Source organism: Tinamus guttatus, unplaced genomic scaffold, assembly GCF_059628265.1.
Source record: "Tinamus guttatus ecotype Peru unplaced genomic scaffold, ASM5962826v1 Tinamus_guttatus_pri_ptg001150l, whole genome shotgun sequence".
NCBI lineage: Eukaryota > Metazoa > Chordata > Aves > Tinamiformes > Tinamidae > Tinamus > Tinamus guttatus.
In genome coordinates this window covers 215,296-227,336 of record NW_028289684.1, presented here as the reverse complement: position 1 = coordinate 227,336, position 12,041 = coordinate 215,296, and the positions used below count along the sequence as shown (strand labels likewise).

Below are 12,041 nucleotides of genomic sequence, written 5' to 3'. Positions count from 1 at the left end.
GCCTCTGTCTGTCCTTGTCCCTCTGGGTAAGGAATCGCCTTCCTCTGGCTTCTCCGTGGCCATGTGTGCTCCTGGGAGCTGTGCCGGGCTCCGTGGGGACACTGTGCTGTTGGTGACCCTGCTGCAGGAGTAAGAGGTACTTTAGCTCATGCACAGTGACCATCCTGGGGCGAGGTGGGCCCAGAGGTGACAACTCTGGAAGTTGGATGTGGCCCTTGTGATACTCCAGTGTGCTGCTCGCTGTGGCCTTGCTCTAGGAGTTTGACATGAGTGTGGGGATGGTTGTCCTACTGAAGCTGCCTCCTAGTGAGGGAGCAGATTTGAACCTGGCTTTTATTTGCAGGGCCCCAGCACAGGCCTCCAAGGCAGTGAGCTGGCTTGTCCAGTGGAGGCCACACGAGGTGCTCTCATACAGAGAACATTGCAGAGCCTGCAGAAACAGGCCTCTGCTCTCTGGTCCTGGCAATGCTCTGGGCAAGATGAAGGTTCAAGCGTGTGGTCCCTCTTCTCCCTTCAGACCTGTGCAGGCTCATCCCACCTGATCTTCCAAGCCCCTTCTGGGTCACTGCTGCTCCCCAGCTGAGAATTGGGAAGACCAGGAGAGCCCCTGTGCTGGGGAGACCTTGAGGTGCCACTGGCAGGACATGCTGGCTCGTGGCCTTGGTGCTGTCTGGAAGGCCTTGGTCTGCCTGCAGCTGCTGGCAGCAGCAGCCTCTCTCCCTGGGAAGCTGCGTGATGGCGGCAGTAGCCAAAGAGCAACAACTAGAGTGTTCTGGTCTTCACAAGGGCTGTGTCTGATCATTTTGACTATGTGCACCTCTGAGTGGCCAATGTTAGATTTGGGCTTTCAGTGAGATGAGCGTGTAGTGTAGGTAGCAGCTGCTTGGACCTCTTACCTCTCTTCCTAGAGCTCTTAAGGACAGTTCAGGACAGGATGTCTCCCTCCAGCCAAGTGCTTGTTTGAATGTTATATTAACAACTTGATTGCAAGGTGTTGTTGTGAGGTAGTATTTGCCCTCCTAAGGGCAAGTGTGATGCTGTAGCCTCATGGCAAAGGCATCTCTCCTTGAAGCCAGGTATGATGGTCAGTGCTCTGGCTTCTGTCCATCCACTGGTACTCCCCAGCTGGTCTCCACTGAGCCCCCTCCTATCTTTGTCTCTGTTTCCCTAATGGCTTATCTGTCTCCCTGGTGGAGCTGTGTTTGCAGCTGTGAAACAAAGTGACTTTCCTGGCATAAACTGACCCATGTAATTGCCTGGTGGAGTCTTTTTTCACTCTGACCTGAGTCTATTCCCGTATCTTGGCTACAGTCTCAAACAATGAACTATGTGGGGCAGCTTGCTGAGACTGTCTTCGTCACTGTGAAGGAGCTGTACAGGGGTCTGAACCCAGCCACCCTGACAGGATGCATCGATGTCATTGTCGTGAGACAGCCTGACAACTCCTTCCAATGTTCACCGTTCCACGTACGCTTTGGGAAGCTGGGTGTGTTGCACTCGAAGGAGAAGGTGGTAAGTGGTGCTTGCCCTGGCAGAGCGGGGACTGGAGAACCTGGGTTCTTTCCTCTGGGTGCTCTTTGCTCTAAGTTCAACAGAGCTGTGTCCTCTCCCTGGTCACTCTCATGGTGGTAGTGCAAGCCAGTTTCTTGGGTGGGGGAGAATTAGACTTCTGGTGTCCTAAGACCTATGATCTATGTAGAGGGTTCTTGGTGTCCCCAAAGAGAGCACATCTAACCAAGAAATGCTGTCATGAACAGAAGTCATCTGTGGGAGGGACGACTAATGTCTATGCTTACCAAAAGAATCCTCTTTGAGGGAAGGGACCTCCTGAAGGGGTGTTAGCTAGTTTTCAAAGGAGTGCTCCCAGCTGGAAGCCATCCCCTTTCAAAGAGGATGGTGCTTCCTAGAGAAATTGGGATAGATCACTTGTTTCAGCTCTCTGAGCAAACCCAACCAGTCCCCTCCCATGGGTAGGGCTGTCTTGTACACCAATGAGTGAATGCATTTGGATGGATGAACTTCTGCCCTTTGTCAGGTTGACATTGAAATCAATGGGGAGACTGTGGACCTGCACATGAAGCTGGGTGATAATGGAGAGGCCTTCTTTGTCCAGGAGTCAGAGGAGAATGAGGTTGGTGATGAAGAAATGAATGCAAATCTCTCAGCTGCTGCTCCAAATTCCTGTGATGTGGGTCCAATGCATCTCTTGCTACCAGTTTGCATAGGCAGATCTATAAAGGAGACTGGGACTTTCAGTGCAGGGTCCTGCAAAGCTCGGGAGATGTTGGCAAGCCCAAACTGGTGACCTGAAGGATCAGAACCATGTCAACAACCTATGGAAGTGGCCAATGAGCACATCTGAAGATTGTGAAGGACATAGATGCCTGAGGAGCCCTTAGGCTGTGTGTGCTCTCTCTTGTTGTGGCTGCCTGGAATTGTGGGGCTCAGATGGAAGGGCCAGGCTTGGGCTACTGTGTTTTGGGGGCTCCATTAGCTGCTCTGACAGTTGGCATGTCTAGAAAATTTCCTCCTAAAGGACTTCACAATCAATGCATGGGACCTGGACTGTGTATCACCTTGAGGGAGTGTTAGACTAGATATGTGCAGGTCAGAGGCCTGAGATGTAGATAACTGCTGGCCAGCCAGGCAGATACCTCTGGGCTTAGTCTCTTGAGGGAGCTTGTGACAGGGATGAGAAGGAGCTAGATCTTGTGGTAGTCTCTCTTCTCCGCTGGAAGTGGGACAAGACTAACTGCTGCTTCAAGAAATCTCAGCCAACTTCCAGCCTGACTTGTGGTCACTGTTAGTTTGGACTGGGTTAGACTGGGTTAGAGAGGATTATTCTGTAGCACGCAGAGGGCTCAGGAGCCAAATTCCCTCAGCAGTCTCCATAGTACTAGTCTCTTGGTGCCATCTCCTGCCTATTTCTCCTTCTTTGTGTTCTAAGATGTCTCCTTATGACTGGATTTTTTTTATTATGTCGTGTTTACAAAACATCTTCTTTAGGCCAAGCCACAAAACCACTCCAAAGATTGAGGCTTAGTGGTATTGGCTATGGTTGTTGTGAGTTGTGTAGAGAAGAGCCATGGAAAAGGAAGGGGTCTGAGATTAATGCCTGGTTTTGTATCTGTGTTTCAGAGGAGTATTCCTTCCTGTCTCTGCACTTCCCCCATCCCCATGGAGGAGATCCGAGAGGACATAGCTCAGGCATCTCAGCTGCAGGAGGCCTCAAGCTCTGAAGTGACCCTGCGCAAAAGGAGGCGCCGCAAGAAGCCCAAGCGGAAGGAGGTGGCAGAGTCCAACTTGGAAGGCTGTAAGAACACTGAGGAGAAATACAGGCTGCCAACCTCGAGGTAAGCTTGTTATCTGGGCAGTGGGACACAGTGAACTTAAGCCTTCAAGCTGACCACTTGATGCTCTGCAGGGCTGAAACATGCCGTTTTCTCTATGTAAGTTCTTTTGAGTCAAACACCAGCCTTCTGTGAAGTTCCTACTTGGGCACTCCTTGACTGGAGGCATGGAAAAGTGTGGCGGAAATGGAAAATTGGTCTATTAGCAGTTTTACGGGAGATGAGACTGCCATCTGAGAGTAGGGCCAACTGCTGCATAACTATTCTCCATCTTTTGCAGTGATTCAGTATATTTTTCCTTTATGGATCTCCCCAAAGAAGCAGCAGAGTCTTTGCAGTCTCAAGAAATTTACCCTTATTCCGATGGGGAGCTGGCCTCTGTGGACAGGTAATGGTGACAGAGGAAAGGTGTTCTGCTTGGGTTTGGCCAGAGCAGGGAACATGACTTGCAGAGGTAGGGCAGGTTTTAAGGAAAAATTATTTGAAAGTGTCAAGGAAGGAAGACTTTTTCCTTGGGCCGATAAGATGTGGTTGAAGGAAAGCCAAGAGCTCTGTCTTGGCATGTGAAGGAGACTTCTCCTGGCTGTGGTCAAAGAAGCAAGAAGACCATGTATGCAGGCAGCTCAACTTGATCCCAGACTGATCCCTGCCTCTGTTGCTGACCTGCTGCTAGACAACCTGGTTTATATCACTTTGCTGCCTCGGGCTGCAGCTTCCTATGAGTCTTGCTAATTTGTAAGTTGTAGATAGTATGGGGCAGGATGGACTCTCTGGGAATCAGCCTTACAAAGGCTCTTAGCGCTAGACGTCACTACAGTGACAGGGAAACTTTGGGCTTTGTGGCTGATCAGGTCCAATATCACCTTCTCTTCTTGCAGCCTCTCCCTGAGCCATCAGTCTTCTCCAAAAAGTGACTCTGAGCTGGAGATCAGACCTCAGGAGAGTTTTGCTCTAGGGGCTGAATCCCATATGCAGTGGGCCTGGGGAAGGCTCCCTCAGGTGAGTTTCTGCTCTTGCTCCCCCTCTAGTGACTGAGATGGCAGGTGACTGAAAGATCTGAGTGAAAGTAGAAAACGCTGTGGCTAGGCAGCCACAGAAAAGCACTCCTCTAATACCTCATGCTTTGGTTTACTTCATCTACTCAAACCCATTTCTCTGCTTTCCCCAAGGTGAATAAATCAGAGCGAGTTGAATCAGCCAAGTCCACAAAGGCTGTTTCTACTGTAGCAGCTGTTGGGTCCATGGCAGCAGCTCTGGTGGATGGAACAACCTGCCCTGTTGCTTTCTCAGAAGGCTTGGGAGGTGCTCCAAGCCTGGCAGGACTGCAGGATGCACCTCGTTCATCTGCTGTGTCTGTTGTTGAGCCCCCACCCCAGAAAGGGGTCAGCTCCAGCAGCCTGAAGGACATTCCCAGCACTGTGGGGGCTGAGAGCTTGCTGAAGTCTTCCTCCTCCCTGCAAGAGGAGCAGGGAGCAGAGGAACAGAAGGAAGAGGAGTGTGTTGTGCCAGAGGTTCAGCCGGACTCTATGCCCTTGGCTGCCGAGGGAGCTGCTGACCTGAGGCAGGTGTGCTTGGAGTGCCCAGAGTCCTACCTGGAAAGCCAGAAGAGACAAGGTGAGAGTGTTACTGGTGCTGCTGCTTAAGCAGGAGAGGTGGGACACAGAGGAAAATGCTGTAAGCTTTCTTGTTAGACCTGAGAGGCTGGAGAGGCAGTTCAGCTAAGCTCTCTCCTTTTTGTCTTTGCATTGAGGATCCATCAAAAAAAGTCCTCACCTGGGTCCCAGTGATGTTTACCTGGAAGATCTCACCAGACTGCATAAGGAGGAGGTGGCTCTTTATTTCCCCAGAAGGTATGTAGGTCTAAACTAGCCAAGCTCAGACTTTCTTGAGAGATTTTTATTTTTTTATACCAAAGGATCTAGGAGTGCATCTTAAGTTACTGTCTGCTTCTGCTTTTTGCTGCAGTGACACAGAGCAGAATCCAAAGCCTGTGGCTGACCCCAGCAGCACTTTGTGTGTCCAGCTGCAATCTGACTTGCCTGCTGAGAGCCCCATGGACTTGGAGTCAGACTTGATGCCCTCGATTGCACTGTCACTGTGTGGAGGCCTTGGGGGCAGCAAGCAGCTCTCTCATGGTAGGTATGAGGGGAATCTGCTTGTTGAAAAACCTGCTGTGTAAACCAGTGGCATGATGCAGGTTTTGTCCCACCAGAAAAATTCAAGGAGCACATCGTCTCCTACCAGGAGTTTGCAGAAAATCCAGGAATCATTGATGATCCAAACCTGGTGATACTACTCAACAAGAAGTGAGTGGCCTGCTCTTCCTGACTGTTTTAGTGTGACATCAGTGTGACCTATCTTTTCCTTCAGAAATGTTCCTGTAGGGATGTGCCTCCATTTGAGGCAACTATAGTAGCTATGGGCAGGAGCTTTGCAGCCTTGCTGTAGAATAATGATCTGAAAACAGATCTTGTGGCTCCAGTGCTGTGCTGACAGGCATCTAGACTTGCACACAACTCTTCCTCATGTCTTCCTCCCTGGAAAGTCTGCTTGCTCATGTGATCACTCACCAGTATGCAGTCTGGTTTGATTTCTGCATCTAATGATCAAATAGACATGACTGAGGAATGCTGCAGACCAAAAAGGACATGTCAGTTGCCTGCTGCTATAGCCAAGCTGTGACTTGTCCTTATATTCCCAAGAGAACATAGAAATCTTCCAGATCCCTTCTACTTTCTGGCTTGCATGGAGATGTGCTGCCTGTCTCTTCTCCACTGCCTTTCTGAGACTGCTCAGTTTGTGCTGTGATGTTGTCATCTCTCTGCTTGTTCCAGGTATTACAACTGGGCAGTGGCAGCTCCCATGGTCCTCTCTCTTCAGGCCTTCCAGAAGAACATCCCTGAGGTCAGTGACACATGCACACCCTAGACCTATGCCCAACAGGGCATTCTTGAAGCCCTAATCTGTTCCCCCAGGCTTTGTAAGAAATCTGGGGTATCTGAGGGTTACTGTAGCCTCCAGGCCCCATGATCTGTCCTTTCCTCAGATGTACCAAGGGAGTGGCTTTTTTCTGGTTCTACTGAAATGCGGAAAGCAGACTTCAATATTAAAAACTACCTATTTCAATGGCTACTCCTGCCTGCATGGCAGCAGGAGTAAGATAACTTGGGTATTTGAAAGGATTTGGGACCTGCATGGGCCTGCTGCAGAGCCATATGGAGCTGACTGGGACTGTATAGAATAGGACCTCCAGGTGTGTGTGTGTTATTTTGTGTGTATGTGTTTTTTTGTTGTTGTTGTTTGTTTTTATCAAACTATATCAAGGGATCAGTTGTGGTACCTTTCCCTTCAAACTGTCTCAGCTCATGACAGGACAGTAGAGTTCATCCTATCCTTTAAATGATTTGGCAAAAAAAAAAGTCTAGGAAATTATTTCCCTTAGGTTCTTGGACATCTTAGTATCTCTGTGCTGCAGAATGACTTGTTTCAATGTTCCATCACACTATCATAGAGCACCATTGACCGACTAGTGAAGGAGAAGATGCCAAAGAAGAGCAGCAGGTGGTGGTTCTCCTGGAGGAGGCAAGAATTCCCCGTGGAGGAGGTGTGTTTGTAGTGGTGGCTGTGGCAGATGTTTCCCTGAGTTCAGGAGCTGTTCTGGCCACAGAATAGCAGGTTCTTGGGACTGGCCAGAGGCTGAGTGCAGGAGAGGCCAGAGGTACCTGGTGGCTAGGTGTCTACTGCAGGTGGTCCCCTTAGGTCTGTCAGTGCCCAAGCAGCAGCCAGTGACCACCCTGGCAATGCTGAGGCTACTCTGGGCTTCCTGGGACCTCATGGAGTCCAGATACGCCTGCAGGCTCACCTGCTTTGCAGACTACACCAGAGCCAGCTTGTCCTCCCTGCTCCCTGTGCCATCCATGTCCCCATGACAGGTGAGGGATGCACTGCCACAGCTTTTGCTATCACTGCTCCACTTGCCAGTGAAGCAAAATGGTCTCTGCTGCTACTTCTGCAATGACCTGCTAATGCTGCCCCTCTGTCTGCAGCCACAGCCAAGACCAGGCAAGGCTGGTGTGGACACAGTGCAGCTGGATTCCGTTCAGCAGAGGTGAGCACCTTCCTCCTGCTGCTGGGCCCTAGTTAGGGCAGGAGGGATGTCTATAGGAGACCCGATCCTCTCTTAATGGCCAGTTATTCCCAAATTTTCTTGGTGTATAGGGGCAAAAACCTCTGTTAATTCTCTGGCTGATTTCAGGCCATGCAAAGTCATCTTCTGGATTTCCCCCCAGATCTGTGTTCCTGGGGAAAGCCATGGCCTGCACAGAAAAGCAGAAAGGCTCTCTCCTTCTTTGTGTAGGCAGGAGGAGGAGGCATCGTCCAGTGATGATGAGCCCCTGGATGCTGGGGACCTTTTGGCAAAGGATGCGTCAGCACATAAACCTCTGCCAACCTACAAGAAATCTCTGCGTCTTTCCTCCAAACAAATCGTGCGTATCCCCTCCTTCACTGGCCTCCCTCTGTGTAGAGGGAACACATTCTTCTCATAAGACTCTGCTTCTCTTTGCTTCTGACCTATGTTTTATAGGACTTTAAGTATTTTGCCTTCAGTTACCACCCTTTGAGACCTGGGTACTCTGTGGCCTGGCTGAGTGACAATCTTGGCCTTGGTCTTTGGACTGGCAGTGAATTGGTGCTTGTGTACCGTGCTTGAAGACTCTACTTCAGAGAGTCTTATTTTTCTGGCTGAGCTGCTGAATGCTGTTCTTCCTCCATGTGGTGGTGTCACCACCTCCGTGGTGTGTTTCCTCCTCTGTTGCAGGAAAGGCTGAACCTGCAGGATGGCCCCAATGATGTGGCGTTCAGTGTGACAACTCAGTATCAGGGCACGTGTCGTTGTGAGGCCACCATCTATCTGTGGAACTGGGATGACAAGGTGGTGATCTCGGACATTGACGGCACCATCACCAAGTAAAGCATCTTTCTGGGTCTTGCCTGTCTGTGCCGCCCTTGTCAGGGGAAAGTGTCCTTTCAAGGCTTGTGTAAGCAGCCAGGAGGGCACCAATTCCATTGGGTTCTGCCTGGATCAGCCTAACTTGTTCTTCCTTTCCGGCTAGGTCAGATGCTCTAGGACACATCTTGCCACATCTGGGAAAAGACTGGACTCATCATGGGGTTGCTAAACTCTTCCACAAAATCCACCTGTATGTATTGGATCCATTAGCAGCCTAAGGCTGATAGGAGGCAGGAGGGTGGTGGAGGGGAAGCCCTAGTACCAAGTACCTGCCTTGAGGTCTGGAGCTGTCCCAGCTCCTTCTTGCTGATATTGGGTCCCTGGGGCTGTGGATACAGGGATGTTCAGGAGCCCAAGGTTCAGTTCTGTGTCTCCGACTTGGGATCTTCGGCCGCTAAGAGGCACTGTCGTCTCGCTGTTTGCTCAGCCAGGCTCAGTGTGGAACCAGGACTACTTGACTGAGGCTCAGTCCTCTGTGTGGCCATACCTGGGGTCTGCCTTTGCCTGCACCTTGTATCTGTTAGTCTCTGATCCCAAAAGAGCAGCGCACTGTCCGCCTGAACTCTCAGTCTAGCAATGCTGGCAGCTTAGAGGGGCGGTAGGGACCATGTCCAGCTCCCCATAAGCTGCGCTGAGTTCACAAGGATGTAACAAAAGTGTTGTCGTACACTGACCTGGGAGTCGTCTCCAGGTGCCCAGCCAAGGTTCATGAAAAGGGCAGGAGGCAACTGTGGGGCACTGAGTGCAATGGGCACCAAATAGTGAAGGGCAACTTGCAGCATGAATGATAATGTTAGGAAGGGCCTGAAAGATGGCATAGGGCCCCTCATCTCTGTTCCTTGGGCCTTGCCGCAACAAGGATGAAGACTCATCTGGGTTTCTGCTGATCAAGTAAGCTGCAGCACTTGTGAAGCCATCCTGTGCCTTGAAGGGGCCAAACAGATTCTGGTTAGGCCAGACAGTCACATGCTCTGCCCTAAAAGCATGGCAGGAAGGTTCAGAGGGTGCCTTGTCCAGAACACAGCTCTGACAGCTTCTCTGTACTCTCTCCAGCAATGGCTACAAGTTCCTCTATTGCTCAGCAAGAGCGATTGGCATGGCGCACATCACCAAAGGCTACCTGAAATGGGTCAACGAGCAAGGCTGTGCCCTCCCCAGGGGCCCCATCCTGTTGGCCCCCAGCAGCCTCTTCTCTGCCTTCCACAGGTGCCAGTTCCTCTTTGTTCCCCAGCCCTGCACCTTCCTGTGCCACAGTGATGGCACTTTCCTCTTTCCCACCCTCAAAGCTGAGGGGTGTCCCAGCTTTAAACCACATGGCCTGTGTGGTGCTGGATGCCTTTCATGAGAGGCAGCAGGAAGACCTTGGCCTGCCCTCCTCAAAGCTTTGTGGTGAAGCTCTTGCAATGCTTGAAGCTTCTCTTGCCCTTCAAAACCCATTAAGCCCCTGTCTCACTGTCCACAGTCCTGGCCTGATGCTGCTCTGACCTGGGCTCTGTGCATCTCCTTTGTGCTGCAGGGAGGTAATTGAGAAGAAGCCAGAGATGTTCAAGATTGCCTGCTTGATGGATATCCGAAACCTTTTTGCCCCACAGCAGCCCTTCTTTGCAGCCTTTGGGAACAGAGTCAATGTGCGTGGGTTCCTTGGGGATGAGGGGGAGGGTGCTGGCAGAGGCAGCCTGTGGCTCACACTTCTTACTGGCTTTCTCTTGGCAGGATGTATATGCTTACAAGCAAGTAGGACTACTGGAGAGTCACATATTTACTGTCAACCCCAAGGGAGAACTGATCCAGGAACTCACAAAGACCCACAAGTCAACGTGAGCTGCTTCCATATTTCTTAGCACCTTTGAGTTAACTGAAATCAAGAAGAGTCTTTTTTCCTTTTTTAATCTCAAAAGACTTCCGACTTTAGCTAGTCTTTCTCCTATATAGCCAGCCAAGTTGTAATGTCAGTGCTAGATATGACTATAGGACTGAGCAAGGACTGCTGAATGCAGTAATACTAGCATGAACTTGGTAGCCTTGACTACCTCTTTACAAGGTCCCTGCAGACAAAATTGCCTCAAGCTCCTTTTTATCCATTACTGCTGCAATTCCTTTTTGATCTCTTAGGTATGAGCGGCTGTCAGAGCTGGTGGATCTGATCTTCCCTCCTCTAGGGCAGCATAGGAACGCTGCTCTGGTGTGTCCTGAATTCAGCCACTTTGCCTACTGGAGACCTCCACTGCCTGTCATTGACTTGGAAGACTTCTCCTGACCCTGCTGCCCACGGATATCAGGCCAAGGACTCTCCCATAAGCATCTGCCAGGGCTGGGTGCAACAGGTGCATCTTCTCCTGCTGTGTGCTGCTCAGGTGTACCACTTCTGATACGGGTCATATTCTGCACTAGAAATACTCCTCAAGGGGCAAAATGAGGGTAGGGGAGCTCTGTCTTTAGAAAAACTCCTTTACTAAACTGAAACTTCCTTTAAGCCAAGTGCTTTCTTAAAGTTCTTTATATGCTTAAAGCATGACTGTTTTTTAAAGGTGATGGATCACTGTTGTATTTATTAATAAGCCTCTGGCATAGCTATTTCTACCTCTGGTTTGACTGGTGTTCCCTGACAGTCCAGCTGCCTTGTTTAGTAGCTGATGGAATGAAGGTGTCATGGGATTTAGCAACTTGTAAAGGTAGCTGGGAGCTGTCAGGTTTCATGTGTTCTTCACTAATAGCATTAATAAATAGTACCTTAATTCAGGCTGTCTCTTGTCCCCTCAAGTCCTGTGCATGGAAGGGGGGAACCAGATTGAGTCCTTGTGCAAAGGCAGGTACATTTATGCTCCTGAGGGGTTCTGTTGAGGGTGTCTCTCATGGTGATGAAACCTGCAGCTTTCTAGGCTTATGGAGTGACTTAGAAAAGGTGTTATGCTTTTTAACCCCATTTTTTTTTCTTAAAGCCACACTTATATTGATGCTGGAAACCTCAGCAAGAAATACTTTATTTTCCTTTCCCATACAAACAGTCTTTCAGCTTTTAAAATTTGAACAAATGTACAAAGCTTTAAAAACAATAAAACACAGCCTCTTCCCAAGATCAGTTCCCAACAACTTCAGAGGCCTGCCCTGTGCAAGAACAACCACACGGGGCCAGTCTCCCTCTCTCTTTGCAAGAGAGGAAAAAAAAACAAAAAACAAAAAAACACACACCCTATTTTACAGAGTTCACTTCACTTTTTAGGCATGAATAGCTGAGAACTGAAGTAGAAACTGTCCCTATCTTCAAGTGACACATCAGGAATAGTCCAAACATAGCACCATTTTCTGGAAGGCTCCTCCTGTTCTAGCTTTGTTACCAGAATCTCCCTCCCTTGGTGCTGGAGGGAGCTGTTTCCTCTTCAGCCCAAGCTGTGGCTTACTGGCCTGCCTGACAGTCCCATACATAGTGCTTCATTAATTTTTCTTCTTTGGTTGCTGTAGCCCTTTTCTCTCCCTCTTGTGACAAGATGCAGAGTTTGGCTTGGGCAGGGGGCTCTTCGGGGCTAAGGCCTCTGCAGGCCATTGAACTGTGCTGAGGGTTGGCTTGAAACCCTGACTTTGGCTGAGCCCAAAACCGTCCCTGTGGTCTAACAGGAGTTTCTGTGTGATGCTTGAAGGCAGCTGGATGTTGCTCCTCAGCTCCTTCCTCTCTTAGCTGCAGG

At 50.0% G+C, this 12,041-nt stretch overlaps 1 protein-coding gene across 1 annotated transcript; it reads left to right on the top strand.

The window, feature by feature from the left end:
* On the top strand, positions 1 to 10,630 carry LPIN3 (lipin 3). The gene is made up of 20 exons (XM_088538711.1): positions 1 to 26; positions 1,312 to 1,512; positions 2,036 to 2,131; positions 3,139 to 3,353; positions 3,631 to 3,738; positions 4,229 to 4,349; positions 4,520 to 4,964; positions 5,101 to 5,200; positions 5,316 to 5,485; positions 5,563 to 5,656; positions 6,185 to 6,254; positions 6,862 to 6,954; positions 7,397 to 7,458; positions 7,708 to 7,837; positions 8,170 to 8,318; positions 8,465 to 8,551; positions 9,415 to 9,567; positions 9,878 to 9,989; positions 10,075 to 10,178; positions 10,474 to 10,630. Exons 2-20 carry the CDS (start codon positions 1,321 to 1,323, stop codon positions 10,616 to 10,618), a joined length of 2,646 nt encoding a protein of 881 aa, XP_088394837.1. The 5' UTR covers positions 1 to 26; positions 1,312 to 1,320; the 3' UTR covers positions 10,619 to 10,630.
* The last annotated feature ends 1,411 nt before the right edge of the window (positions 10,631 to 12,041 follow it).

Bases quoted from the DNA above. Each gene is read 5' to 3' on its own strand.
- LPIN3 (XM_088538711.1), top strand. From the start codon at position 1,321: ATGAACTATGTGGGGCAGCTTGCTGAGACTGTCTTCGTCACTGTGAAG. The intron at 5,657-6,184 runs GTGAGTGGCCTG...TGCTTGTTCCAG, and splicing joins GTGATACTACTCAACAAGAA to GTATTACAACTGGGCAGTGG. The intron at 8,552-9,414 runs GTATGTATTGGA...TACTCTCTCCAG, and splicing joins CTCTTCCACAAAATCCACCT to CAATGGCTACAAGTTCCTCT.